At 43.2% G+C, this 25067-nt stretch overlaps 1 protein-coding gene and 1 long non-coding RNA gene across 2 annotated transcripts in view; both read right to left on the bottom strand.

Moving 5' to 3' along the window:
- Positions 1-18731, bottom strand: part of PTEN (phosphatase and tensin homolog) — a 48326-nt gene extending 29595 nt beyond the window's left edge. Inside the window, exons 1-2 of the mRNA XM_080401703.1 lie at positions 18021-18731; positions 2056-2140 (exon numbers count right to left, since the gene is read on the bottom strand). Coding sequence (XP_080257829.1) covers positions 2056-2140; positions 18021-18099 — 164 coding nt within the window. The 5' untranslated portion in view covers positions 18100-18731. The remainder of the gene's footprint in view (positions 1-2055; positions 2141-18020) is intronic.
- A 1236-nt stretch (positions 18732-19967) lies between these two features.
- On the bottom strand, positions 19968-25060 carry LOC308069479. The gene is made up of 2 exons (XR_013930405.1): positions 24825-25060; positions 19968-23530 (listed from the first exon to the last, which is right to left on the bottom strand). It is a non-coding gene; the product is annotated as an uncharacterized lncRNA (long non-coding RNA).
- Between the last annotated feature and the right edge of the window lie 7 nt (positions 25061-25067).

Genomic DNA, 25067 nt, shown 5'->3' with positions numbered 1-25067 from the left:
AGCAGATGAGAACCTCCTGATTGCGACGTGCAGAATGCTGCATGATGACAATTTGTGCATTATTCTCGTTTAAAAATAGGAGGCAACAAACAACACTACTTTAGCATCCAGTTCCAAACAGGCACTTGATTTACATCTCTCCATATCTTAATTTGGTTGATTACAGTTTTAGGTGATCACCACTCCTTTTGATCTGAGTGTTTATGGACAACTTAATAATTACATAGTCATCCCCTTTCAAAAGTCTAATTTTCACATACCTACATACTTAACCAATAAAATTTAATTTTCCTTCATACAAAAGTAACTGAAATAAAGGCTGTGAATGGAAGAGGGCCTTCAAAGGCTACTGCCTATTTATTTGAATTATTCCCATGTCATTTATTCAAAGCCCTGCCTTTGCCCCTGTCCTACAATTTCCAAAGGTGGAGTCCATCAGGGTCCACATATTTCACATGGCAGATGCAATGCCCACATTAACTTAATGAAAAGGTGGCTCTGACTGCTGGTGAAGAAAGATGGCAAGATAGCTTGAGTTTGTGGGACAGCCTTTAACTGTCCCAAAAGGACAGCAAAAGCTTTTTCTTGTGAGGAAGCTGTGTGCAATGATACAACTAGAAAACACAACTTCACACCTCTTAACAATTCTAGCAGACATACACATTGTACGAGAGCAATTACAGATTGCAATGCTGAACCTCGCTGATACAACCAGCTCTGGAAAAGCGACTTCTCACTACCACATGACAGAACAAGGTCACTTTTGCAAGCCTGCTCAAATGCAGCCTCTGACGTTTTCAGTACTATTCATGGATAGTGAGCTTCAACAGGACGGTTAAACATGCAGAACTGAAACCCCCTCGAACTCAGCTGAAGCTAACTGCAGCTGAGCAGGGTCACTGCCTCCAGACAACTGACTGAGTTGAGGGTTATGATTCCTCCCAGTGTGGGAACTAAGGAGCCGTCTCAACTCATTTCTGTACAAACCTGGATGCAAACAGCTACCAGTGAAATTCAAGCAGTGCTAATTCTGTCTGCCCACGACTGTGAGAAACTTTCTGTGGCGCATCTCAAACCTGGGAGCAGCACTGTCTTGCCCAGATACACCTACTTTAACTTCACTGCATAACCATGCCCCTTACTGCATTATCCCCCCCATCCCCAAACACCAAGTCTCCTGGAGAGCTACTGAACTTAGGACCTCAAACACCCAAGTTCTCAAGAGCATCACACATGACTTAAAATCAGAACTTAAGATCTTAAAAACACTAATATTTGGCAGTTTCTGCTTAGTTTTTAATGCAACGTCTCAAACCACATTCTCCAGGTAGGATGCCGACTAAACAAGTCACAGCAATGCTCCTGAAACACTAAATACACCTTCCACAGCTGTATCCAGTAGAACAGAGTAATTAGATTATTTGGCATCAAAAATGACAACCTGTAGGTTGTCTGGTTTTTGGGTTTTTTTTACAAAATGTGCTATACAGCATCACCAGCAATGACAAATTTTTTTTGTGCATCACCAGTCAATGACTGATTTTTATCCTTATCCACAATTATTGAACACAACCATATATAAAAGCCTTTATCTAAAGTTACCTATATTTACCACTTTAAATGAAAATTAACTTATCAAGCATTTCATTTATCGACTGAAGAAATGATACGGGCAAACATATTTTGAAATGCCATCAGCTATGCAAGGAAACTCAACACTGAGCAGAGACATGAACTGACATCTTTCTAAAAGTCAAGAATCTCCTTTTACGCCAACAGAATTTACTGAAGTAATTTTTTTTTCACACTAAAGAACAGATTATATGCATTTGAGATCAACTCAGAACAGCAGCCTGGCCTAGAACTCTAGAAACTATCATTTTCATTGTTTCCAACATTTTTCAGGAAAGCTAACAAGGCAACATTTATGAGATCCAAATATCTTGCCATTTCTATGAATCTGAACATACATCCTTTCCTCAGCAGAACATACACGAGTACAGAAAAGCATATTTAAGATTTACAAAAGTAAGTTAAAGAAAAATAAAGACTTACCTTACTACATCATCAATGTTGTTCCGGTATACTCCTTCAAGCCTCTCCGCAGGAAAACCCATAGCAATTATGTTTGGATAAATATCTGAATATGCCAGTTATGGAAACATTTGTAAAGCATGTGAAATTTCTACAATAGTATTAAATGGACATTTATCAAATTTATAACTGTACCAAAGTCAGAGCAACAACTCCAACTGACTCCCATATGTGAGCAATTCAGCTTTATATATGCAGTAATAAGGGATCTTTTCCATAAAAGCTGAGAGAAAATGGGGGTGGGGGAGAATCAGGAGGGAAACTTTTGAAAACACAGTACTTGGACTACTGCCACTGTAACAGAAATCTCCTTAATCTCAAACACGTAACTTAATAGAAGTCTATGCTACTGGGCAGCTGATGGCCAAGATCCTTTCGGAAGGCAATCCACTAGAAAAGCAAGAGTCAAGTAATCCACTTCTGTCATACATTGCCTCACTACAATCACATAGGTGCTACACAGTGGTCTGCCTCTACAGTCTGAGTGGCATATTAAATCCAACAGGAAACTATTAAAATAGTCTTGTGTGACTAAATTGCAAGATGTTCCAAATTAAAAACCATGTTCAAATCCCCAGTGACCCCAAAATAGATGTATCGCACAAAACAGCAAAACAAGCGAAAAAAGCACATTCCAGGCATGCAAGCCTTAGCAAGGCTACATAAACACTGACAGTTTTATCACTTTACACGATTCCTATTTAACAGACCACTACAGAAGCTGCTAAGGTAGCCCTGCATGCCTAAATGTAATATATTGCAATACATGGGAATGTACAGATCCGAAAAGGATTATGTATCTTGGTTATTAAAAATTCCCCACTTCTGGAAAAATACTCCAGATTCTTATTCTGAACTGCCTGTAATTCACTCGCCAAAAGCAGCCTGAGATAAAGAACTTAGGCAAAATACCTTTTGGTAAAAACAAAATAGCACTAAGGAAAAAGGCCAAGTAAGAAAATTTTAAGTTTACATCTAGAACTGATGTAGTAAAGAATTCACAACAAACTACTAGAAAATTACTGGATTTATATTTTCCTGGTGGTGTAACAATATACGGATTTTTTTTTTCTTAAACTTAACTGAAGAAAGTACTCCCGAATTTTACACATTATTAGAAATGATAATATAGTGAAGAAGCTTCACTGAAAAGCAAAACAGAAATGAAACTGGCAGCTTGAAAACAGACCATACCCTACTGCATTAACATACTCCTCCTCAAACTAATTTTAGAAAGAATAAGGACAAAGCATGATTTGTTTGAAGTTGGCCCTGCTTTAAACAAGGGGGCTGAAACAGGTGATTTCCAGAGGCCTCTTTCAACCTAAGTTATTCCACTTTTTATTTTATGGTTAAAATGTAACAAGCTCTAAAGAGTAATCATAGTAATCATCAGAATGGAAGGCACTGCAGCAGCTTCCAAGATATTAATATTCCAGTTACTTGGACACAAAGAAAAGCCTGAAGTAGGATACAAAATACTCTATCCTTGTAGAATTTCCACTGGCCCGAGTACTCACAGGGAAGCAGCATGGACCAAGCTCTGCATTTACAGTTAACTAGAAGAGTCAAACGTTAAGGACTGAATACAAGGAAATAGCTTTCTACTCTCAAAAAAAGAATTACCATTTTCTATATTGTAATCCAAATACATCAAAAAGATTATTTATGCTAGCAATGAGAAAAATATGAAAGTTTTTAAGAAATTCAAGTAAGTATCTGTAGCTGCCTTAAATACAGACACTGAAAGGAGTTTGCATCTGGTTTCCAGTTTATACTGTACTTGCCCAAACCCTAAAAAAGCTTAACTTGGAAAAAAAACCAAAAAACACCACCCCAAAAAAAAAAACCAGTAAGTTGCTTAACTTTCAGAGTTGCTGGTAACTTCAGATACTATCAAATCACATAAATCTTAAAACTCTGAACTTCACTCTGAACATACTTTACTCTGCAAGTAGTCCGCACCTCACTGTTAAATTAACAAAAGGCGCTATATAATTAGCAATGTACTTACTATTTTATCAATTACTACTTGCCATAAGCAGAAGAAACTGGTTATAAATCATGTGCACCTGCTCCATGCCTATTAACAGTGAACGACCTGACTTACAGCTAGCACAACCCATCACTCCCTCCTCATTCCCAGTTTCTACCTACTGCCAGTTCTAACACTTGTTCTCAAAAAACTTCCTTTTGTGTCCTGCTCCAAGCAGCAGGGCTATATAAATTATCATAGCAAAATAATCCAGTGTATTAGCCTGCTTTCCACAGCACTTCTCCATAGAAGACAAGTATTCATGCTAGCAACAGGGGTAAAATTAATTCATTTTGACACACCGCAAACAAAACAAAACTCAGTTTCAACTGCAGTATATCACCCATGAGACAGATGCCCAAACTTCACCAAACCTACCATGTAACTTGCTTAAATTTCTACTTGCTATCATGAGCTTCACTACACATTTTTTCACACATTTCAGCCTGCATTTTACGTTCAGATGTTTTTCTTCTGCTGTTGGCTTTTCCTCTTCAAGAGGCTAAGACACAAGATACTTTCCAGGATTCCCAGCTGGTCCAAGATGGAAACAAGGCAGACAAGACACCCCAAGTGAAGGAAACAGAACACCTTCAACAGCAGCATTTCCCATTTGCAGGCTCACAGATTCATTCAAACACCAAAGCCTCAAAACACACAGGCTGAAGTGTTCCAAAATAACTGAGGCGGTCTCACATTTTTGGGAAGCACGATCCCTTTTTGGCTGCTGCATCTCACATGACCCCTTCTCCCCTCCCTCGCTCCTCAAGGGCAATGCACAGCTTGCATGCATTTCTTCTTTTAAATTGGAGCAAGCCAGCAGAATTGAATGCTGAAGCTTATCCGTGCATCATTACAGGTGCATTTTTAAACCCAGAGCTGGTATTGCAAAAGGTGTTTAACACTATGCCCGTAAGTAAAATGGAAAGAGACTTGGGGTGGGGGGTGTGTATGACTCAATTTTACTGATACTGATTCAGTAAGAGTGTTGTATGCTCTAGGTTTTGCAACCTGACAGCACAAAACCTGAAGTGTTGCTGAAAAACAAATATTCAACAGTGGGGCAGGGGTGGGAGCTGTTTTTAGAAAAACATGATTGTTTTTCAAATAGGCAAGCCAATTTCTCTTCCAACTAAATAAAAGCATCCTGTAGTACCTTACTTATTATCTCAAAGTATTAGACTGGAATGCAATTCACACGCCACTGCTGACTCACTCTTCTGTCTGCAACAGATCTGGCATTAAAGGACACTGGCCACAGCAAGCAAATGACACTCTTCCAAGGCACACATGCATGCCTGCAGGCTTCTCCTGCACCAAACGAAAGCAAGTGACATATGACAAATGCATTCATATGTCTGGTGAAGATAATTTTATGTCTTTTTAATATATGCTTCTGACAAGCATGCTGAAGCAGCATGTTGCTTTGAAACTTTTGTTGATTCAAGCAACTGAAGAATGGTTTTTGCTTTAAGGATCAACCTAATATGGAAGAAGAGAGTGAACAACTGTTGCTGTTTGCATAGATGATCTAAATCTCTAAGCAGAAATAGCCATTTCAGCACTTAATTGAAAAAGCTACCATAAAAACCAAGCTCTTCCACCCTTTCCTCTCCTGCAAAAGGATGCCCCAAGATCTGCAGAAATTGAAGGGTATGGTTGTTACTGCAGTGGTACTAGCTTGCTTTTTTCCTGATGCTGGAGAATGAAACAGTCGTCCTCAGGGACAGCCTGTGATCACTGCATGAAAGGGTATGGAGCCTAGCCAGTTACAGAAGCAACTGTCCAGTGAGCATCATCAGCAAGTTCTATCACCAGTCATGCTCAACAGTTCAGAGACACTGCTTTTCACACATCAGTTAGTTTAACATTGATTTCCAAAGCTGAAATTAAGATATTCGCTACCACAATGGGATTTCTTACAAAGCAGCTTGGAAACTGAGCTTACATTCAAAGCAGTAATTCTGAGTCATCATGAAATTGGTAATGATAGCAATAATTTTAGAAATCTGGAAGAACTGATGATCTAAAGTAAGTTCATTATCAATTTGGGTGTTTTTTTTTTAAGACAGGCAAATGAAAATAGAAAAAGCCTCAGCCATTTATTGAGACCATTCTACAACACACACAAAACAGTTAACCAAACTGTCGGAACTACCAAAACTTGAAATGGGCTTCCTAAAAACCAAAATAAACCCAGCCATGTTTTGCCAAAGTAGCTTTTCCTAAGAAATCCATTCCCAGAAATGCTTTCAACAGTTTTTAAAGCACTCATTCCTTTCTCAATCTTGTAAACATGGAGACTGGGATTTTAGTTAGCAATCATAATAAAAAATACATGAGACTCATGATACGCAACAGCACAACATTTAAATGCCATCCTCTACTTCAATTTGTACTTCTAACTACAAAACTTCAGCTTTCAAATGAACAAAGATGACACTATGCTATACCCAAGGAAACTTAAAATGAAAGCACCCAATAATTTGCGAAGTTACCATGTGCCACAACAAAAAAAGCGATACTTTGTCAATATTGAGACATACCAAAGCAAGTAATCCATACACCACTTCAGAAATGTCTTTGCTCTAATGCTGTTTGTAGATTTAACAGAACACTGTTCTTAAAGCTTGAAATCGTTCCCACATGCTAAAGATGATAGTCTTTCCAGTTGCTATGAGAAAAATCCTGTATCATTATGCAAATCAGCAGTTATAATCACTTTCAAAAATAGCTGTCTATATATTCACATTATGCCAAGATCAAATTAAAGAATATGCAGTATAGATGTAAAAATTTTACATACAGATACAAAGGCGAATTACTCACGTTGATGCTGTAACTGATTCTGCTCACAAATTCAGCCTTTCTCCTAATAACGGAAGGCAGCCAAAGCAGCATACCGAAATATTTACCAATTCTTAAGTTTTTAAACAGCCACATGGAAGATTTAAAAATAGACAGCTATAGGCTTTCCTACAATGATCAACATTCTCAGTATCTAGAATGCGAGTCATTAGAATAAGTAATTTTATGAAGTCCTATTTCAGAGTATTTAATCCCTTATCCTCGCTCTACTCATGAAGGCAGCTATTAGCAGAAAAACAGAAAGCAAATGATCTAATCTTCCTATTTTATAAACATACTAGAGCATGCAGTGCTTAATAATTTACGTACAGATTTACTTTTCAAACCCAACACTGATGACAGGTTTTAAATCAAAATGCAAATAAAAAACAACTTTAAAACTATTAGCCATTTACAAGCAAAGGCTTCAGGAAGAGCTACCAGGCATCAGATTTCATCTTTCTTTAAAAAGGAATTTAAAACAAGCTGAGTGCTCCTGAAGCTGTGAGTGATGATCAGTGTTTCCAGTCATGCTTTGGAGCCGAACTTACTGCAAAACCTGAACCTGACACCTGCAAATAAATGGACAATTCTTTTTTCCCGAGCCTCAGTTTCCAGCTTCTAAATATGTACCTTATTTAACAAAGAATAGATTTAAATTGGTGAATCTGTGGCCTGAAAAAAGCTTTACAACTGCCAGGAACACGAATTTTCACTTCCAGTTCAGACAAGGCATGTACTCGCTTTAATCCACTCCTGAACAGCCCACTCCTCATTTGTGTGCAAGCTGCTGTCAGTACTGCTCCACTACACAACACCCATCACCCTCCTGGCTGCAGAGAGACACAGTGCAAAGGAAACCAGCCTCTAGCACGGGGTTGCCAAGCTGTCAACCCCTAAGACCCATTTGATAGCAACACCAAAGAGCAGAAGAACGTGACTTTGAAGTCTCTGAAAGTTGCTTTGTTGTCTCAATTTGTCTGCAATTTTCAGGAATTCTGACTTCAGTAACCATGCAACATGGTCTAGTGGTGCATCTGGCCCTACCAGCTATGAAGTGTCAGTGTGCTAACCTCAAGTCCTTTAACTCCAGCTTAAACAAGTCCGTATAGCAATGGCAAGAAAAAAAGAACTGTTCTTGCTGCTCAACAGCTTGACAGCCTGAAGCTACAGGGGGAGTGTTACGAGAAGTGTCCACACTCCATCCCCAAACAGCTTTAAGAGTCCTGACAAATGGCCAAGCTCCTATTAGTGCCATTTTCATGACAGCATCCCTACCAAGATGACATAGAAAAATATACCCAGCCAAATCTAGAAGTTTCTAGCATATATACTGATTAGTCTGTGCACATGCATACTTTTTTTTTAATAGGGGGCACTGCCATTACCCAGCATGAAATGCAAAGTAAGTTTACTATTTTTCTATGAGTCTGGATGATTGGGAAGTATAGAGGAAACGAACAGGAAGAAAGTTCTTCAGAGCAAAGGAGGATTCCTTGCAGCCAGCCAGCCAGCTGCACTTGCCAATTCTACCATCTGTGCCTTAAAGAACAAGAAAAGAGACCAACTCAGATGTGGCTAAGAAAAACATCTTATGATTTAGAAGAAATGCATTTAACCCCTTAATGCTCAGTATTTCAACTACAACATCTTTTTTCATTTTTTAATCTTTCAGCTTGCAATTTAAACGCAGCAACCTAAACAAGGAGCAAAACTGCAACTCCTTCATATCTAGGAGGCAAACCTGTCCAGATGAGGTCATGGAGCTGACAAAAGGTCTAGAGGGGAACTCAAATTCATACAGCATGAAGAAGTAAATCAGAGGATGCTTGAAGATGATACTGCCAGGCTGTCTCAGGAACCAGCTACAACCACAACTCACTTCCATCCCACAGCAGGGCTTTACTATACTGCATTTGGGAAGTATTCCCAGAGCAGGAGTCTGTCCCTTCATCTGTGAGGTGTATGAAATGTGTCCTGGAGCTCTGTGCCATACAGAGGCTTTGCTGAACAACTAAAAGGGCCAAAGAGATTGCAAAAAACTCACACAATCTACATAATAAGCAGACACTTTTTTTTTTTGCAAAACATGCTATCAACCTCAGAAATGTCACAGCATAAATACAAAAAACGGTAACAAAGAAGTATGAAAAGATTAAAGATCTTGTTCTGACAAACACTTGAGAGAGACATCTTAAACTTCCATTTCAACATGGTTTGGAATCACAAATAAAGACAGGAAAGCATGGGGATATTAAAGGAAACACAAGCTTACTGTGAAGACCTGCAAATCCCTCTAAAATAGCTGATGATATTACAGGACAGAAAAAAGCTACACTTCCCATTAAGACAAAGCCAAGAGCAAACAGGTGCATAACAAATGATGCAACAGCACACCATTATTCGTGTAAAATTTGACAGAAAGAACTCCTCAGCTGAGGAGTCAAAGACTGGGTCTCAACTCCTCACTCAACTTCAAGTCCAGGTCTACAGCACCGAACAAAACCCTACAGTCACAAGTTTCTAGAGGTCAAAACATGCAGAGGTCCATTTAAAAAGGCTTTTTGTTTCTGCTCGTGCTTTGGAAGAAGCCACATCTCATCTTATCATACGTACCCTGCCATCCCAACTAGCTGCAGCAACACACAGCAGCCCAAGGCCAAGAGCTGAGCCAGTGGCAAAGGACAACTGTACATGTGAGGCTAAGCAGCCGTGCTCAAGGTAACACGTCTGCGGAGTGGATCTTCTCAGTAGGCAGAAATGCATATGAGAAGCTTGATGGCTGCATCTTAGTTTGAGATTTCTGAAGTGATAAACTCACAAACCAAACTCAACATGAAGGCTTTCAAGGAAGAGTATAGAACCTCCCTGGTACATGTTCTCAGCACACTACCCACCCTTTGCAGGATCTCCTTAAATGAGCACCAATGCGTACTTAAGCATATCCTAACTTCAAACACCCACAGAAGAAATACAATAATTTTATTCAGTAAAAAGAAGTCAGCACAGAGAGTCACTACTTTGATATTTACTGACAGGAAGTGAAAAATAGCTCAGTCTCAACTTTTTGCAAGTCTGAAAGGACATCCAAAACTGTCAGAGACAAGGGAATTTAAAATAGCTATTGGGCTGAAGGACAAACGTCACACTAGAAAGTTTTGTAAAATATAAGATACAAAACCTAGGATCTGTACAAATTAACCAAACCTTAACTTGGGGGTGGGGGGTGGTAATCCAAGAGAAGATAAAAGCAAGCAGCAAAACAAGACATAAGGACATCCTAATAAATTGTTTCTCCACCAACAAGCCCAAAGTAGGTATTATTTTCATTCTAATAAGATCTAGTGTTTTCCTCCTCTAAATTTTAGTATAAAAAAAGGACATTACTTCTCTAACTCACCCACACAAGAAATTAAAGAATAGAAAATACACAACTACTTCAATTCTAGCCCAATATATACCCAGGCAATGCAACTTATTAAGCAGAGGCTTCTAAGGAAATTAATCATGCAATTAAAAGCTATTATACTACAGCTCTAAAAAAGCAGAATTAAGTTTATAAAGCCATTTCTTAAGCACTTCACTACAAAAAAATGGGTATTAAGCAGTTTTTATGCACTGCTGCACGTTGGGGCCATGAAGCTGGGACTTCATCTTTAAAGGGAAAAACGCCAGCTTTTGCAATAGTCATCTTCCCAAACACAGAGCAGTTGAATTTAATTTTTTAGCTACACAGTCAATTACCATTTGAATCACAGACCCCACTACTTCAGCTACATTGCCTAAAAATCATTCTTAAGATAACCTAGATATACGCAGCACGGTAACAGCCTAATTGCACAATTATTTACTTCCATTCTACAAAACATCTTTTTTTCAGGGCCTCACAGGCGAGACAGTAAATGAGGCAGATAACAGGAGCAAAGAGAACGCTAGCTTGATTTAGAAACTGGAACAAGGATTTGTTTACATCTGAAATATCAATCTGGGACTAAGATACACTTGAAAACTGACAGCAATCTCTGAACCCAGAGTAGAGTCAACCACCCACAAAGCATTCGTATTTCAGAAGAGATCCTCCTCTACAGAGCTACTTATGAATGTTCCCATAGTTTCAAATAAAATTCCCTTCTTACAGTACAGAAGTCACCATCCCAGTAGTTCACACGAATCCACAAACGTGCACAGCTTTAATCCCCAAAACCTTCACAAAAGTGCCAAAATCAAAGGAGCCCACAACTACCCTAGTATTTAAGATGAGGCATCAGGTATATGCAGCAACCACTACTCACAACTCCAGGCTATATCCCATTTACCACCCCGAAAAAGCTATGCAATAATTAACCTTCAATATCCACTCTACATTAGGCACAGTAAATGAATACAAATCACGTGTAGCTCCAAGTTCCAGAGTCATCGCTGGGTACTCGGAACTAGAAAAGAGGTGCACTTCAAAAAGGAGTTAGTTATGACTAATGACAGCAACTTCGGTCTGTAATGTAATTAAGGGATTTGACAGCTCAGCTGCCTATTGCCTGCCTTTTCTTCCAGTTCGTCAGAACACAACTATTGTCCCTTAAATCATTATACAAGAACCACCTTCTTGTTTAAACACGTAAGGGAAGCCTCTTGGCTAAGGTACCAGGGGTATAATTTGTCAGCTTATGCAGTATTAATGTGGCAACAACATTAATCCATTAAAAATATAATTTCATTTAAGAAACTATTCAGAGATTCACAACTGGCAAAAGCAAGTTAATAGACACTTTTACCTATAAAAGACACTTTACCTATAAAATTTCAGCTTCGTAGTTATTACATTCTGAAGTTTAGTTTTGGCGTAGCTTTACGTTTTTAGCACAGGGATTTTTAACATAATGTGTTAATAAAACACATTATTTCAGTCATGTTATTACTGAACAAATTATATCAATTGCTTCCACAATGAAGAGGATGTAGGTGTCCAAATCATCCTACAAGGAAGAAAATGGAAGACACTTCTCTTCTAGAAGAAAATTATAAAATTCTGTATTCCTCTACGTAGTGTTTTAACATGTAATTTAGTAAATACTGCCTTTCTCTACAGCAGTCACTGTACTTCAAAACCTTTTGGCAATTAAAAAAAAAAGTTAAGTGAGATATATTAAGTGTAGCACTGGATAGCGCAGGAAAAACATTTTTGTCCCAAAGACATCTGCTGATCATGAGCCTAGCAGCCATCAAAAGCCAACTAATCTTTCCGCATTTATTACAATGTGGCAATAAAATAGCCATTTCAAGTGTTGCATAAGCTCCACACTCAAGGCTATATCCTTTCCCTAAATACACCGTAACCATCTCATGAAGTCAGTGGAAGTCACATGTAATTATCTTGAGGACAGAAAAGCCTTCCTGACTGGCACAAGTTCCTAGAAAGATGCACTTTCAAAATTCATCAACCTTTTTCCAAGACTGACGTTGGACCCAGTGTTGACACATGGTCAACCAGTTACAAGGAGAGCTAAACCAAGAGCTTAGTGGGTGGTATCTTCAGAAGTCCTCAACACTGACCTAACCATCCTCACTGAAGTCACCGGCCAGCCTCAATAAAGATAATTTCTCAAGGACCTCACATGCCAACACCTCATCAGTCTTACTGTATGAGACAACTTCAATTTTTCCTAAAAAGAAAAAAAAAAGCTCAAAACCAGTACCAGTCCTAGTAAAGCTTGCATTTTATTCAGCATTACCCTCTTAATGTTTAACGGCAAAGCTTTAGATGTTCTGAAAATTACACACACTTAATTAAGCTTACAAACAGATGCCAATGAAGATTACCTTCAGTTGTGTTTTTTTTCTAAAAGGTCACCATCTAAGAAAATTTTATAAAGCGTCCACATTAGCTGCACTCTTTCCCTTCCCCACCTTCAAAAGAACATATAGTCATCACTTCAATAGCAGAGCTACGTGAAGCCAGGAACCAGTCTGCAGCTTTTGTCAATTTAAAAGTGCGCACAGGCAGTTATTTTTTAACTTCATGTTTAGCTTGTGCAAACAGTCTCCAGCAACATTGCACATTGATTAAAAATTTCTGATGATGCAAGATCAAGTAGTTCATTAGGAAGCCCGCACGACATTTAAGTAAGTGCAAAGAGATGAGCTGTAAATTGTCAAGCATCTTTTAAGTCCCTTTCAAAGGAACTGCAGTCAAAAAGCAGGGCAGAAAGGAGCTGGGGTTACTTTGAATGGATGCAGTGAGGGTTGCAAAACAGGGCACTTGCTCGAATGGTTGGGGTTTTGTGCACAGGCTTCAGCTGTCAAACATCACTATACACAAACATGCACGTACTATGGCAATATGTCAAAGGGGGGGGGGGGGTGTTAGGTTGTTTTTTAGGAAAAATAAGCAATCCAGTACATCTCTAACCCCAGAAGAAAAAATGCAGGAACACACTTGTATCTATCACCACTTTGCATTCTCTATCTGGACAATTCAAAAATCTTGATTCTTGGTACGTGCAGAAAGACCAGTTTTCCCAGGATCAAATACATCCTACAGCAAGCAGGTAACTGAATCAAACTCTGGGAAACCCCCAGCCAGTACCGTTTTACTGCTGTCTGTTCAAACACACTTCTTGGATGAATTCAGAGCAAAACTGGCACTAATCTTCTTGTCCAAAACCCATCATCATCCCAGGCTCCAGAAGCCAAAAAAGTCTATTGGGCTCTTAACACTGCTAAGTAACATGGTTTACTCCAGAACAAAGAAATACTTTTCGACCAATAAAATGCACTGCCAGTAGGTTTTTTCTAGTTTCTTCTAAACCCTTACCAGTCCTTACTGCACTTGTGTGCAAGAAAAACTTCTGAAAAAACATCTAACAAACTTCAATTTTAAAATGAAACCAAGTATTTCAAACGAATGGTATTTCCAACTTGGGCTCTATTTTTAAACACTGTATATACCTCGTGCCACTAATTCATCTTTTTCCTGGAAGCTAAGCCATTTTGAGTGTAGTCACATAATTTAACATTTCATTAAAAATGCAACGAGTTTTAGGAGTGCAAACAGCATAAAGCAGTATGACATCCTAAGAAGCTTCCACTTGCAATTTTAGCATTCTCTGCCTTTCATTATATGGGACAAACTACATGCGAGACTTGTAAATAAACTGCACCCAACATCTAATCTGTACTGAATATTGCTGCAGTTTATATGACTATGTAGGTCACAAGCAACACATGCTTCAATTAAGAATCAGGGTAGGCATGCTCTACTCTATGCTTAGGCTAGATGGCTATTACCACACGTAACAGAAGGCCTGGAAACATAAGACAAAATTTAACCAAAGCTGTAATGAGCACACGAAGCAGTTACACGATTTTTTCCACTTTAGTCTCAAATTGTTAAGCCACTTGCTAAACTCTGTTATGCACAGACCTCTTAAAGCACAACCAATCAATGCAATACACAATACTTGCATGCACTCTCTTCACTGTTCCCTGCAGTAAAACGGTCAACAACCAAGGTGCACAATTTCAGAAATACCAAACATCATAGTGCCACAGAAAAATATAGTAGTCATTGTTTCATAAAGAAATACAGCCATCTTACAAAAAAGCCGTTAATTCAACCTTTCATTCTCACCCATCTGCACCAAAAGTATCAGCGTTACAGAAATGAAACCAATCCAAATAGATCAGAAATAAACACAATACCTGAAATAAAGTACTAAAAAACCGACGTAATGCCTCTACCTTTAAAACCCTTTCCTCTTCTAATTTCATTTTTTTCCCCAAGAAGTACATAAAAAGACTGCTCAGAGAGAAAAGAACATTTGATTAGATGAAAAGTAATGTTAGTATGTTTTTTAAAGACACTTGTTTCACAATTAGCACAGAGGACTATTCTCGTATTGTGTACATAAAGCTACTGATTTTGGGAAGTCACTATTTCCCTTTCCTAAAATCCTACATTATCCACACAAGAAGAATTCTTAACCAACTCATCAGGAACTGAGAGTCCCAAGCATGATGTATGGTAATACATGCACCAGCCCCAGTTTTAAAAGGATTTTACACAGCCCAACACTGGAGGGGTGGACGGACAGGGGGAGATGTCCTCAAAAATAAGGGCCTTTGGCACTCCAGCACCTAATCCAGCCTGCCTTTTGGCACTTGGGTGCTCCCTGCAGCGCCTTGGGAGAATCAGCTGTGACAGAAATACAAAGACTGCAAGTCTTTCGTCCACCTGAAAACACGAACACACAAACCCTCCCTCCAAGTTGAGTAGAAGACAAGACCACAGAATACAGACTGGAGATGAGGCACCTCACCTGATTTACTGTAGATTCATTTTATTCACCTCCCAAAGCACAGGTTGTAATCACCAGCTACTAAGTATTTTGGAGCCACCCACCATCCAACTACTCATACAGAACTATTTACTGCAGGAGGAATTTACACCTCCATTTCCCCTATCCCGGCTAAATGCCCAAATCACTGGGCTATCCAGCTCATATCAGTCTTTCTTTTAGCTTGACAGAAGTAGCTACCCTGAAATAACCAGTAATCTATAACACAGGACACTCCTACAGATACAGGTGTGCAGGGAAGCAAAACTGACCAACAGCAGAAATGCAGATGGTAGCTTGTTTCGATCAAAAAATTTTAAGCTCCAGCACATGGTGAGAAAGTAAATTTGGGTACTTGAACCCCAGTCCTCCTGCCACTCACTACATTACTTGCTTTCCCAAAAGCTCACTTAGGTTTCAAGTTTTCTCTACCTTCATCTAACATCACATGGTTGGAGAGCTAACTCCCAGCTCAGTCCTCTGTTATGCGTGTGAGAAATAAACAGGTTATTTTCCAGCTACCAGATATGGTGAGCAACAATTCCATCAAAGCCCTGCAAAAAGAACATCTCTAAAAAGCCTGCACAAAGTGATAAAAAATTAAACTTTCACTTCTACAACAACGTCAGCCTTCAAGTAAATCCATTAAACTGTACAGGCAGCAGTCTTCATTCATTAATTATCTGTTCAAAATGTACAGCTACAAAAAAAAGTATGACTGAGAATAAGCTTCTTCCAAAGATAGTTTTACAATCTTGAAAAAAAAAACCCAACACCTTTTCTATAAATTTCACTACAGAACTGCAGCCAGCTGCTTCTTTTAGGAAAACTAGCCTAAGCCCAGTGTTCAGTGGCCTACTTCTAATGTAAAACTCTAAGAATAAAATTAATGAGACAAAGTTAAAAAACAAGCAATGAACTCCATTTGGCATATCATTAGCAACCTTGAGCAAAAAAAACAAGGTTCAACATTCACCTATTTTCTTAACAAGAGCAGATGACTAGTTAAAAGGTCTGTTTGGATCAACAAATCTCTCCCTACCAATGGCATATCTGGGCAAAGATATCTGAACCACCACACTCTTCAACTGTGAAGCCAGAACATCGTCGTTTTGCCACCACTTAACTCTTCTTAAAACCACAAAGTTCCCAGCAAACCCATCACTCACAGAATAAAAATAGTAATAATTAAAAAATCAACTCAGACTTCTATCATTAAGTCAGCAGTTAAGGGCTGCACTGGCCTATATCAGCATTACAGCTGCCCTAGTCATAGGCCAACGAAACAACCAAGTGCAAATGTTTAAAAATGCAAGCCTAAAATTACATTTCATCAGTACTATGAACAGAATGCAGGAACTACATAGCAGAGCTGCTGCTTTTTTACTAAAAGCTAGTAGCCACCTGCTAAAGTCAAGAACCTTTCAGGCCACTTAAAAGCCCCCAAAATTTTAGGCCAAGGCTCAGTTCAACAGCACAAGCGCTGAGCTAGTCACAGCTGTTACCAGTTCTAAGCCTACCCAAGAACTAGATTTATCTGTAGTGCTTGCTATGGCATGAATGCGATTGCTCCAAAAATGAGTAATTTTCACCCTGATCCTGTTGCAGCACAGAAAACACTCCTTCTACAGGGATAAGACTAGCTCTGAATACTGCTGTCAATATTCATTTTTCCTAGGACAGTTCCAACTCTTAAGCGAGGTTCTTGCTCCAAAACCTCTCCCAGTAATGGTCTTTCTCCATGGTGGAGAAAGACCATGACCACAGCACAGCCTCTACATACCATTAACTCTGCAAGGCACTCAAAGCTGAACATCTGCCTGCCGCTACTACTGCACATTGTTTGAAAGACCACCAAAACTATACACTACCAATGCTTTCCTATGGTTTGACTCAGTCATAATTGCATACTAATTACATATTCCAGAATTACACTGCTCACAATCCTCCTCGATAAAACCCAGTGCACTCTCATTTATAAGACATCCTTGTGTTTACTGTATCTGAAATTATGCCAAAGCGCTGTTCGCGCATGGCATTAGGAAAAAAGGTATATTTTTTAATCTGGAAGAAGTGCCACCTCTTGTCATCGAGAACTTTGCTACATCGTATGGCAAAAAAACACAAGCTCTGCTTTACTGAATCTGTGAAAATCAGGGCAGAGGGGACAGGCTTCACCTCTCCTGCTGCACAGACTGAAGCAACCCGAGTAAAGCCACAGGCCTGCCACGACTGTATTTGCAATTCAAGACGAGTTACTAAATAAAAAAATTGTTTTAAAAAAATGCTCTGGATCTGAGTCACGGCAGGACAGGCGCATTTTCTATGCGATCCGAAAAATCAGCAGAGCCGGAGATCAGCGGCGGACCCGCGCTGCTCCGGGAGCGGACCGGGCCGGGGGGCGGCAGCAGCACCTCCGCGACCCGGGGGCGGCAGCAGGCAGGCTGCGGCCGCCAAGGAGCGCTAACGTGAATCCTCGCCATCGCGGGGCTCCCGTTACTCTGCCCGGCGGCCGGGCCCCGGCTTAGCAGCCGCCCGGACAAAAGAAGGCCGAGGCGGCGCAGCGGCGGCCCGGGCGAGCCCCAACAGCAGCCGCCGGCCTCCCGGTGGAGAGGCACCGGGAAGCGCGTTAGGTAACCGCCGCGCAGGTCTGATGCAATAGCTGTACGTGCAGCGCCCGGTGCCGGGCCGCGTCCCCGGCGGGAGGATACAGGTCAGGTCCAGGTCGAAGCCATCCTCCTGGTATCGCCTTTTGTTCCTGCTGACGATCTCTTTGATGATGGCGGTCATGTCTGGCAGCCGAGGTCCGCTCCGGGACAGCGCGCAGGGGCCGGGCGGCGGCAGGGCGCGGAGCCGGGAGGCGGCGGCGGGCCGGCGGCCGCCGGGCGGCCCCGGGCGCGGGGCCTGCTGCGCCGGCGGCTCAGCCCCAGGCGGGCCCGCCTCCCCCCGCGGCGGCGGCGGCGGCTCCCGGCGACGGCGGCTGCCCCCTCCTCCTCCTCCTCCTGCCGCCGCTGCGCCGAGCGGGGCGGGAGCAGCGGCGGCGGCGCCCGAGCAGAGAGGGTCCGGAGCCGGGCCGAGTCCCTGAGGGTGCCGCCGCCGCCGCCGTCTTTGAGGCGAGCGAGGCGGAGGCGGAGAGAGCAGCTCTCCGGCGCTCCGGGCCCCAGCAATGGTGACAGCGGCGCGGGGCGCCCCCCCGGCCCGGCCCCGCTCCGCCCCGCTCCGCTCCCCGCCCGGGGCGGCGGCGGCGGCGGCGGGCCCGAGGCCGCGCGGTGGGGCCGCGCCGCCGGGCGGGCGGGCGGGCGGGCGCTCCGCGGCGGGGCAGCGGCGGCGGCTCCTCAGGGCGTGCGGGCCAGCGGCGCGGCCTGGCTCATCCCCCCCGGCCTGCTCCGCGCCCAGCAGCGCCGCGCCAGCGCTAGACTCCCATCATGGCTGCAGCTTCCGAGAGGGGAGGCAGCTCCGCCCCGCCCCCTCCACCGCCTCCGCCGCTCCGAGAAAGTAGTCCCCCGCGAACCGGCCAGCCGCCGCCCCGCCCCACCGCTCCGCCACCCGCCTCTCCCCCGCCCGCCGTCCCGCCTGTCCCTCTTCGCGCCGCAACCCCGACTCCCGCCGCCCCGCAGGGGCGAGGAGGCGGCGGGCGGAGGGATACGGGCCGCGCGGCGAGACGCCGCTGTCGCTGCGCCGAGCAGCGGTACTGCGCCGAGTCACGTGGGCGACCCGCTGCGCTCGCGGCGGCCCCTCCCCCCGCGGGCGGAAGTGGCCGGGCCGGGCCGTGAGGTGAGGAGCGGAGCGGGGATGTGCCCCGCCTCCCCCCCCACCGCCCGCGCCCCGGGGCTGAGCGGGAGCCGGGCCCCTTCCTGCCCGTCGCACTCCCGCGGCCTGCCGGCGCTCGGGGCCCGCGGCGGGCGAGGGGACGGGGCCGCCCATCCCCCTCCTCCCCGATCGAGCCGCCCCGCAGCGCGGCTGGGCGCCACGGCGGCTGCGCCCGCCACGGCGGGGTGCCCGGGCTGGGCGGCGGGTCCTGCGCCGGTGTGACCGGCGGGGGCGTGTGATAACAGACGCGGTGCGACCCAGAGCCGGGGGGGGGGGGCATCGGCAGGAGCCTCCCCCCGCCCCCGGGCCGCCGGTGCGGGGTTTAGCGTAAAGACGAGCTCTGGCCTGGGGCCGCTGCCCGCCCTCCGCCCGTGGTACGTGAGCACCTACCGCCCCCTGCAGCCGCCCGCGCCCCGCGGCGGGGGGTGGCACCTGGTGTCCCCGGGGCCCGCCGGCGGCTGAGCGCGGGGGCAGGGACGGGAAGATGTCCCCCCGGGTCAGGCCGGCCGGCCGCCGCCGCGCTGTCTTCGTGGAGCTTTCTGTCCCACTCCTTTCCCTGCCCCCGTGGGTCACCATCATCCCAGACAGGGGGAAAGGCGCCGTCTCAGCCTCCGAACCAGCCTTTAAATTCCTTTAAGGCTTTAGCAAATAAATGCCGTGGTACGGCAGGGTTCTTCACTCTGTGCCAAAAAGTCCTGTAAGTCTTCGGGAATTGCCGGTGTTAATGATTTGCAGGCAAATGACCATCAGGTAGCCTGTCGCAGCTGCTGAACGTGAATGCTGGCTGTAGTTACAGTTACCATTTTCCATCTTTCTCACAGTTTGGTAGAGCATGTGGGGAGGGGGGGTTGGGGGGGGTCCCTTTTGTGTGCAGAGACAGGTGAAATACTAGTCTATTGAGGTAATAGCAACTTCGAATGCATGGCTGCTGTGAAGTGTCATAGATGGAATCTACTGAGGATCAGCATCTGCCCCAACTGCTAAAGGATCAGGAGACAGCCTGCCAGATAATACATTTGAAGAAACGGGGTTAGTAGGCAAAGAAGTTTATACATTCGCCTCCCTCAAAAATACTGCCTTCGCATCATTCTCTTGTTGGACGGTAAGTAATGTGAGAGATATCCTGTGGAGGTCAAAGATAACATACCTTTGACAGAAGCCTATTTAAAGGGAGTGAGAAAGCAGTGGTTTGTTTTATGAAGGAGTGATGGACATCTCCAGAACTCTGCAAGGAACAGAAACAAAAGGAAAACAAAACCACTTCCTATACCACTAGGAAAGAGACACTATGGAAAGGACTAGCCTCGTGGGAAGAGGAGAACATATTCACCCCTTTTTCCCTTCTCTCCATGAAAAGCAGATTATGTAAGCTAGGCAGGTATCTCCCTAAAGAACAGATCCTGCGTTTAATTCATAAGTCCACCTCTAATGTTTTTGAAGCTGGCAGCAAAAGACCTTGTTGAAGAGATTTTGTATCTCGCTAGATCCATCAGACTACAGTGAAGAAGGCCCTCGCTGAAACATGAGCAGGAAATCTCTCCGTGGTTTGCTTAGGAATTGTGTTACCCAGGGAATGGCTATCAAGTAAGTTTGAGAAGCGGAACTTGTTAAAAAATAGCACAACTGTGTATTGGTTGGATGCTACGGGAAATTGGTTAATAAGCAAGGCTGGCACAGGAAAAACTGGATAAAACATGGTACTCTATGTGTATGAGAAGATTTATTAAATAACAATTTTTGCATGTATAAATTATGCAATACTTTGCAAAGTTCCTTTTCCTTTCTGAGGAACAGCAAAAAGGAATGAAGAGTGCAAGACAAATTCAGTGTCTCACTCAATCTTTACACAGCTTTTAAGAGAGGTGCTGAAGTCCGGCTGGAGCAGGAAGAGGAATGGGCGGGTGAAAGGCTACGCTTTGCCTTTAAGGGCTCAAAATAAACTGGAACATAAGGTGGAGGGATTTCCTGGGTTGCTGCAGCCTTCAGCCTTTGCAAATGCTGTTATTATATAATTCCTTTCATAAATGTATCAAGTTTCATCTTAAGATCTTTTGCCACCATTATTCCCACTGGGAAGATGTTCCCAGAAGCTGCTTCTGATTTTCATGCTAAATATATTTGTGACTGGTTTGTATCCATTTATTCCTGTGCCAGCATTGGCCTTAAATAGCTCCTACTCCATAGCATTTACCCTTTTTACCCTTTGTGCGCCTACAGGCAGAAATGTCCCTCTTAGCTGTTGTCTGACTATGTGAAGCTAGCTGAGCTCCCCTAATTTGCCATTCTCCCTCATCTCAGCAGTGACTTCCTGCTCCAGTTTCATTATTGTTTATTTCTCTTCGATACAGATGACCAGAGTGGCATGCCATGTTCCCGAGGGTATCTTGCCATGGTATTAATCTCTTACAAACTCTGCTAGGGAACATTGCTCCCAAGACCTCTCAGGGCCTTGTTTTCTTGATCACATTGTCAGCTCATAGTTATTTTGCGATCAACTCATGTGTGTGCATTGAGATCGTACTGTTCCTTTCCCAAACTTTAAATGTATGAAATGAATCCGTGAAACCTGCTTTTAGGTCCTGGACTTGGAGGTGTCTAGCAGATGTGGCTAGCAAATCGAGATCATCTTTGAAAACATCTGTGAAAGTCCTCAAGTCCTGACTGTCCCTCTCTTTCTAATATCCAACTATGTGTACATCGCTAGGAAGTTGATACGGTTTAATTGGAAGTCCTTTTGCAAGATTCCCAGTTCCAAGTCAGACCAAGGCTAAAAAGCAGTCTGAGCAGTAGATACCTATCAGTGATCATTGTGTCAGCAAGGCCTGGGATGGATTTTCATCACACCATGCAGCGATGATCTTTGTAACAACAACCACTGCTGAAATCTTGTGATCCAACCTACGGGACTATGCCAGCAATTAGTAGGATAGGGAAAGAGAACATGATTATGCCACTACTAATATTCATGCTGTGCCACCATCTTCAACTCTGCACACAGGTGAAAGCCCACTTTAAAAAGTTACATAGAGGTCTGTAAAATCTGAGGTTACTGAAGAGGTTGGACAGGACTGCTTGCTTTGCCACTCTTCAATATCAAATGTAGGCGTTCCATATGAAACTAGGTGGCGATGGGTCCAAAATAGAGAGGTAGGTAGTGGCATGGCATGAAGTTAAACTGTGGAACTTGGCTACAAAGTGCCACAGATGCCCAAAGTTTTTGAGGAGAGAGTACAAAACTTCATGGAAAAATTGGCTATAAAATACAACGCATCCTCTTGACTTGGTAAGTCTGTGATCTGCGAGTTGGTGAAACTTGGAAGAGTACTCAGGAAAAAACACTACATGCTTTTGCCCAATTATGAAGCTGTTCCTAGGCATCTCCTTTCCTCCAGCTTGGTCTTTACTTTCCCATCTCTCATATTGTTCTTTCCGTACACTATGCCTTGCTTTCTACTTATCTCATTTCATCCCTATTCCCTCTCTGTGTGTTTTGTTGCTCCCTGTGTCTCGCAAACCCCCTTCCTACTTCCAACCACCACAGACCTTTCTGATTCTAATATACCACTCCTTTCCCATCTTGCTCCTGTTCAGGTCACTGGCAAAGCTCAGGTCAGCCTGCACTGACTGGAGAATGAAGTTCATAAAAAATAACATTTCATAGAAGAGCACTCAGCAGTCAAAAGCAAAACAGCATGTACACCGTGTGGTCTTAATCTCCTCCGATGAGTTTGCCAACTACACTAGGTCCTTTCAGTGACCTAGTTCTGTATTCAGGAGCTACAATCTAGAGTTGAACCAAGTCATCCATAATTCGATGGGAAATTTTTCAATCTGGGAGGAAATTTGCAATCTCATTTTTCAATATCAATCAAAAAAACCCCTCCAAAATGTTCTTTTTTTCTACAGCTGCAAAACCAAAACTGATAAATATGTATGGCAAATGAGTTCCAACTTACAATACCACTTTCTAGATCTGTCCTTAAGTAGGAAGTTTACTCCATGATCCAAAGTAGCCAAGGCATGCCGAGTGCTTGGGGACAGCAGCTGCCGTGAAGAAGGTGGGTTTTTTCCCAGTTGTTAATGCATGGTTTCCAGTACTTTTCTCTTTCAGACAGATACTTTTAATAGAAGATAGAAATAAAAAACTAAGGCCCAATTCACATTAATACTGGAAAGGAACAGGCAGTCAGCAGTCAGCTAGGGGTCTCTCCTGGCTTCTGCAGTTCCTGATCAGGTGCACACAGAGCACAAGCGATGGGAAAGCAGTATCTCGCCATGGCCAAGTCTGTGCAAACAGGGAAAGCTCCAGTGGTACCAGAGGGATGGACACCTCATAGACCTCTGTAGGACCAGCTTCTAGAATGAGTTAAGTCCCACGTTGAGCCTTCAGCAATGTAAAGATTTTGAGAGTCTGTATTTAGGAAAGCAGGATGAATTTGGTGCTCCTCACTATTTTTAAGAAGTATTTTTTCAAGAAATTATAACCTGTCAATATTTTGAGAAATTAGGGCCTAACCAATTTACGCATTCAGCATCAACCTCACTTTCAACCTGACCCTGGGCAGCTTCTGAAAAATTGCATATCTCAAAACTTTTTAAAGTATTCTTGAGCAGAGGATTTCTTTCAAAGGTTACCACCACAGCTGTCAAATAGCAGTGATAAAATGTGCGTTTCGAGCTTTTATTACTTGTGTGTGTTTGCATTTCTCCTAAATTGCAGCAACACAGATGTCACTTTTTGAAGAGTGGGAGAAAAAAACAGAAGAATCCTAAGTATTTTCTGACGGTAATGGTAATTCAAACACAATAGCATTTTCCTAGTGCATGAAATGCAGTGAAATGATTGATTATCCTTTTTCTATTCAAAAGAGGAGATTGCAAGAATGCATATAAGCTCAAATTAATAGCCAAAGCTGTCAACATCACCCATTATATCCATTTCATTTTTAAAGCATCAAAGGGAAACTGTTCACATACTCTACACAGACAGAAGAAAAAAATTATTTACTGTCAAAGACTAGAGGATCAGCAAAAAAGGAAGGCCTTCTGTAAATCAATATGTGCACTTAGACATTAATACATTTATTTTCAGATTAAACACTATTTGGAAGTGCTATAGCACACAAAACAATAAAAGGGAAAAACTGATTCATCAATAAGGATGAAGAGCAGAAGTTGCTTCAAAACTTTAGGGTTTTTTTTGGTATTTTGGTCATTTTGGTGTATATTAATCCAATAAATGGAACTGAACCAAAACTACTGGAACAGTACTTCAGTAAAATCGCAACCACGTTGAAAGCGTATCTGTTTGCACGTGGGTTTGATGATGGACGATGGACGGGGTGAGGGCCGTGTGCCGGTGGGGTGGCGGCACCCGTTCACCACCTGAGCTGGCAGAGGTGGAGCAGGTGCTGTGGAGACATTACAGTGCTGCCGTGGATCAGGAAGCCCCTGGACATTGTCTGGGCCACAAGTAACAAAGCGCCCTGGCTATCAGGGGCACAGCTGGGCCTGAGTGGCTGTGGGCCATCAGTGGCACTGGCACAAGGGCAGCAGAGCTGAAGGTGAGTTACCAAAACGTCAGATTAATTACACTTTTTCCACAGATCCCCTTCTTTTAACCTTTTTCTGGACATTTTTCTGTTACTAGGGAGAGATAGTGAAGCCACCGTTTTCATTACAGGTTGAAATTGGAAAACTATTACCTCAGTATCTCGTAGTAAACCACTGATGCATCCTCAAACGTTGACGATTTTCGTTCTGGCATATCCCTTAGCATCCCCAGTCTGCCAGATACCGCGTTTTCCAAACCTGACCTGTTAACTTCTGCAATGTCGCTGCTTTCGAGGGGGGACGAAGGGTGTTTATGAGGGAGCGGGTGTTCGGCGTGGGGCGGCTCGGGGGCCGGGGGCTCTGGGTCGGGCGGCGCGGCGCGGGGCGGGGCCGGC

This window comes from Falco punctatus (genome assembly GCF_963210335.1).
Source record: "Falco punctatus genome assembly, chromosome: 9".
Classification (NCBI taxonomy): Eukaryota; Metazoa; Chordata; class Aves; order Falconiformes; family Falconidae; genus Falco; species Falco punctatus.
Note: the sequence above shows the minus strand (reverse complement) of the source record. Positions and strands in the feature narration are given on the sequence as shown.